Source organism: Lolium rigidum, chromosome 6 (genome assembly GCF_022539505.1).
Source record: "Lolium rigidum isolate FL_2022 chromosome 6, APGP_CSIRO_Lrig_0.1, whole genome shotgun sequence".
Lineage (NCBI taxonomy): Eukaryota > Viridiplantae > Streptophyta > Magnoliopsida > Poales > Poaceae > Lolium > Lolium rigidum.
The window spans coordinates 253,334,537-253,339,615 of record NC_061513.1 but is presented as its reverse complement, the minus strand read 5'-3'; the positions used below and the strand labels follow the sequence as shown (position 1 = coordinate 253,339,615).

At 52.6% G+C, this 5,079-nt stretch overlaps 1 protein-coding gene across 1 annotated transcript; it reads right to left on the bottom strand.

Moving 5' to 3' along the window:
- Positions 1-2,703: 2,703 nt before the first annotated feature.
- On the bottom strand, positions 2,704-4,831 carry LOC124661486 (cationic amino acid transporter 5-like). The gene has a single exon (XM_047199345.1). It carries the CDS (start codon positions 4,712-4,714, stop codon positions 2,876-2,878), a length of 1,839 nt encoding a protein of 612 aa, XP_047055301.1. The 5' UTR covers positions 4,715-4,831; the 3' UTR covers positions 2,704-2,875.
- Positions 4,832-5,079: the final 248 nt, after the last annotated feature.

Here is a 5,079-nt window from a genome sequence, read left to right as displayed (position 1 = left end):
ATTCCGCTACGTATTGTGCTATTTCTCTCTTCATGTTATTCCACCAGAATAGCTCCTTAAGATCCATGTACATCTTTGTACTTCCCGGATGTATGGAATATGGTGTTTGATGAGCTTCCCGGAGTATTACTTCCTTAATCTCAGCAATATCCGGAACGCAAATCCTCTTCTGGAACCATAATGATCCCGATTCTCCTCGGTGAAATTCTGATGGTCTACCCTCATCTATCCTTCTCATCTCCTCTACGATGAATGGATCGTCTAATTGACCCATCATTATCTCGTTCTTTAAGTTAACATTTAGCTCATCGGCTACTTGTAAAGCTGATAGTCCTTCATGAGCTTCTTTCTCCCAAAGTTGTATTTGGGCTTGACTTATTTCCTTCCTCAACTCCGGTGATATCTCTTGTTCCACTCCTCCAGTGCTCTTCCTACTCAGAGCATCTGCTACAACATTAGCCTTTCCTGGAGTATAATTGATGGTCAAATCATAATCCTTGATTAGTTCGAGCCATCTCTTCTGCCTCATATTGAGTTCCTTTTGAGTAAAGAAGTACTTGAGACTCTTATGATCCGTATAGAGCTCACACTTGGCTCCATAGAGAAAATGTCTCCATGTTTTAAGTGCAAATACAACTGCTGCTAGCTCTAAATCATGTGTTGGATAATTCACTTCATGAGGTCCAAGTTGCCTCGATCCATAAGATATCACTTTCCGATCCTGCATGAGTACGCAACCCAATCCATGTTTGGATGCGTCACAGTACACGGTGTAATCCTTGCCAACCTCCGGAACTGCTAACACCGGTGCTGTGGTGAGTTTCTCCTTCGTAGTTTGAAAACTCTTCTCACACTCCTCCGACCACACGAATGGTGTGTTCTTTCTTAACAGCTTCGTCATCGGTCCTGCTATCTTGGAGAATCCTTCAATGAACCTCCGGTAGTATCCTGCCATTCCTAGGAATCCTCGGATTTCTTTGACAGTCTTTGGTGCTTCCTAATTAATGCAATTGTCTGTTGTTTGCAACTTAATACTGGAGGGGGTTCGGATGATAACCTGAAGGTGGACTTTTTAGGCATAGATGCATGCTGGATAGCGGTCTATGTACTTTGTCGTAATGCCCTGATTAAATCTCATAGTACTCATCATGATATATGTATGTGCATTGTTATGCCTTCTTTATTTGTTAATTGCCCAATTGTAATTTGTTCACCCAACATCTGTTTATCTTATGGGAGAGACACCACTAGTGAACTGTGGACCCCGGTCCAATTCTTTACATCTGAAATACAATCTATCGCAATTGTTCTTTACTTGTTCTTCGCAAACAAACATCATCTTCCACACTATACATCTAATCCTTTGTTTACAGCAAGCCGGTGAGATTGACAACCTCACCGTTACGTTGGGGCAAAGTACTTTGATTGTGTTGTGCAGGTTCCACGTTGGCGCCGGAATCCCCGGTGTTGCGCCGCACTACACTCCGCCACCAACAACCTTCACGTGCTCCTTGACTCCTACTGGTTCGATAACCTTGGTTTCTTACTGAGGGAAAACTTGCTGCTGTGCGCATCACACCTTCCTCTCGGGGTTCCCAACGGATGTGTGTCTTACACGCCATCATTATGACAAGTGTTCGAACAAGAGATGGCGATACCAATGACTTCCCGATTAAAATAGGACTACACCAGGGGTCATCTTTGAGCCCTTATATATTTGATTTGGTGATGGATAAGGTCACAAGGGATATACAAGGAGATATCCCATGGTGTATGCTCTTTGCGGATGATGTGGTCCTAATCGATGATAGTCGAACGGGGGTCAATAGGAAGTTAGAATTTTGGGGACAAACTCGAAAGATTTTAGACTTAGTAGAACTAAAACTAAGTACATGATGTGCGGTTTTAGCACTACTAGGCACGAGGAGGAGGAGGTTAGCCTGGATGAGCAGGTAGTGCCTCAGAAGGACACCTTTCGATACTTGGGGTCAATCCTGCACAAGGATGGAGATATTGATGAAGATGAACCACCGGATCAAAGTCGGATGGATGAAGTGGCGCCAAGCTTCTGACATTCTTTGTCATAAGAGAGTGCCACAAAAGCTAAAAGGCAAGTTCTATAGGACGGCGGTTCGACCCGCAATGTTGTATGGCGCTGAGTGTTGGCCGACTAAAAGGTGGCATGTTCAACAGTTAGGTGCGGCGAAGATGCGCATGTTGAGATGGATGTGTGACCACACGAGGAAGGACCAAGTCCGGAATGATGATATAAGAGATAGAGTTGGGGTAACACCGATTGCAGAGAAGCTTGTCCAACATCGTCTAAGATGGTTTGGGCATATTCAGCACAGATCTCCAGAAGCTCCAGTGCATAGTGGATAGCTAAAGCGTGCTGATAATGTCAAGAGCGGACGGGGTAGACCACACTTGGCATGGGAGGAGTCTGTAAAAAGAGATCTGAAGGACTGTAGTATCACCAAAGAACTAGCCATGGAAATAGACGCGTGGAAGATTGCTATCCATGTGCCAGAACCATGAGTTGGTTACGAGATCTTATGGGTTTCACCGCTAGCCTACCCCAACTTGTTTGGGAATAAAGATTTTGTTGTTGTGTTGTTGTTATTGTCAAGATGCTCCCTGCACTGCACTGCACACTTATATATCTTTATATAATTACACCTGCCTGCACTGCACACTTATACATTATACAAAGAAACAAAGTCGAGACTGTGCACATTAGAATCCTGTGGGAAGATTATTCATTTCGTGATACAAATTGCGTTTTTTTTGAGAGTGTTTAGCAACGCGGAGGTACCAGTACCACGCATGGCCGTCGCAGTACGTGGGCAGACCGGCCAGAGCTGTACGGCCATCTTTAGCGCTCACCATCTCCCGCACTAGCCTTCTCCACATCGGCCGTTTTGACCGTCGCCTTCTCAGCGGCAGCATCAGCAGCTTTGTTGTTGTACTCTATCCCCTCGTCTTCATCGTGCGCGACGTCGTAGGTGGCGTGCAGGCCGACGAGAACGTAGTAGATGAGCATGATGGCGGTACAGACGCCGAAGCGGACGAAGGCCGTGGAGCCGAGGGAGCCCATGAGGAAGAGGTTGGTGGCGATGGAGAGCGAGGGCAGCCACGGCACGAGCGGCACGCCCCACACCTTGGGCGCGCGCGCTGTGGGCACCATGAGCTGGATCCCAAGCGTCCCCAGCAACCACGCTGGCACCAGCACCACGTACCCCTCCCACCGCTCCGGCGCCGCGCCCCAGGACGCCGCGATGCCCGCCGACGACAAGATGATGATGAGCAGGAACACCACGAACCGCGTCGCGTGCGTCCGCGTCGTCACGCCCCTGACGTAGTACCTGCGGACCAGGAGCGCGGTGGCCATCATCATGAAGATGAAGAGCGTGCTGATGGAGAGCAGGCTGGCGAGCACGTTGAGGCTGGAGAAGAAGGCGATGCAGGCGCTGCAGGCGGCGATGAGTATGGTGGCGTTCACCGGCGTGCCGGTCTTCGGGTGCACCAGCGCGAACACCGGCGGGATGATGTGGCTCCGCGCGATGTGCGTCGTGTACCGCGCCTGCCCCAGCGCCCCCACCAGCATCACAGTCGTCATCCCCTTGAGCGCGCCCAGCGCCACCACGTACTGCGCCCAGTGCATCCCCACGTTGCTGAACGCCACCGAGTAGGCCGCGCTCCGGTCGATCGCCGTGTACGGTTGCATCATGCTCAGCACAAGCGCCATCAGGCAGTAGATGACCGTGATCACCGACATGGATCCCAGGAGCCCCAGCGGGATGTCCCTCGACGGGTTCTTGGTCTCCTCCGCCATGGTCGCGATGTTGTCGAACCCGCCGTACGCGAAGTACACGATCGCCGCCGCCCGGAACACGCCAGGCACGCCGTGCGGCATGAACGGGGTCAGGTTGCTCGGCTTCGCGTGGATGAAGCCGAACACGATCACGAACAGTATCACCACCACGTGGACCGCGGAAGCGACCCAGTTGATGCGGGATGTGCCCTTGGCGCTCAGTATGGCCATGGTCGCGGTGACCGCGATCACCACCACCGCCACGGGGTCCAGCTCGTTGTAACCCTCGGTGAGCGAGGTGTGTATGCGAAGCGCGCTCGACGGCTTGTTGATGAGCGACGCGAGGTACGACGTCCAGGAGCGCGCAACCGCGGCCGTGCCGATGATGCTCTCGAGGATGAGGTTCGCGGCGGCGATGAAGGCCGCTACGTCACCGAGCTCGACGCGGAGGTACGCGAAGGAGCCCCCTGCCACGGGGATCTCCACGGCGAACTCGGTGTAGCAGAACACCGAGAGCATGGCGGAGAGGCCGGAGACGACGTAGGAGAGCACGATGGCGGGCCCGGCGTGGTCGTGCGCCTCCTGCCCGGTGAGCACGAAGATGCCGGCGCCGATGACGGAGCCGAACCCGAACCATGTCAGGTCCCACCACGTGAGGCACCGGCGCATCTCGTTCTCGCTGCGGCGCCGGAGCGCGCCGAGCTCGATGGCATCGGTGGAGCGGCCGGTGAACCGGTCACGGAGCCTCAAGGGGGTCGCGGCCAGCGCGGAGCGGTACGCGCCCCAGCTCGCGAACGACGGCTCCGGGAAGAAGTCGTCCTTGTGCCACCGCCAGTAGCTCCTGCCCGCGGCCGCTGGCTTGGTCGCGTACTGTTCTTGCGGCGTTTCCACGGACGCCATGGTTCCGAGCTCCCTCGTTCACTGCTCAGGACTTCGTGTGGACTTGAAAGAGGAGGGGAGTGTGGTGAGCTCCAGCTGCAGCTTGAGCCGTGGAGATATATGTGGGTGTTCGATCAAGAGTAGTAGTTTGGTCAGTGAGTGAGAGTGAGACCTGATCGTCCTTCTTTTGTAGCTTTGCGCTCGACGAGTCGCATTATCCAATTGGGTTGCATACTTGTATTGCATGAGCTATCTGATTCTTTTCCCTGGAAATCGGCGAGTTGTTGTTGCTTCTGAGAGGACATACGTCATACGACGTATTGCATTTGCATTACAATACTTCCTCAAAGTAGTGAACTTGCCATGTCTCTCAACTGCACTGATGT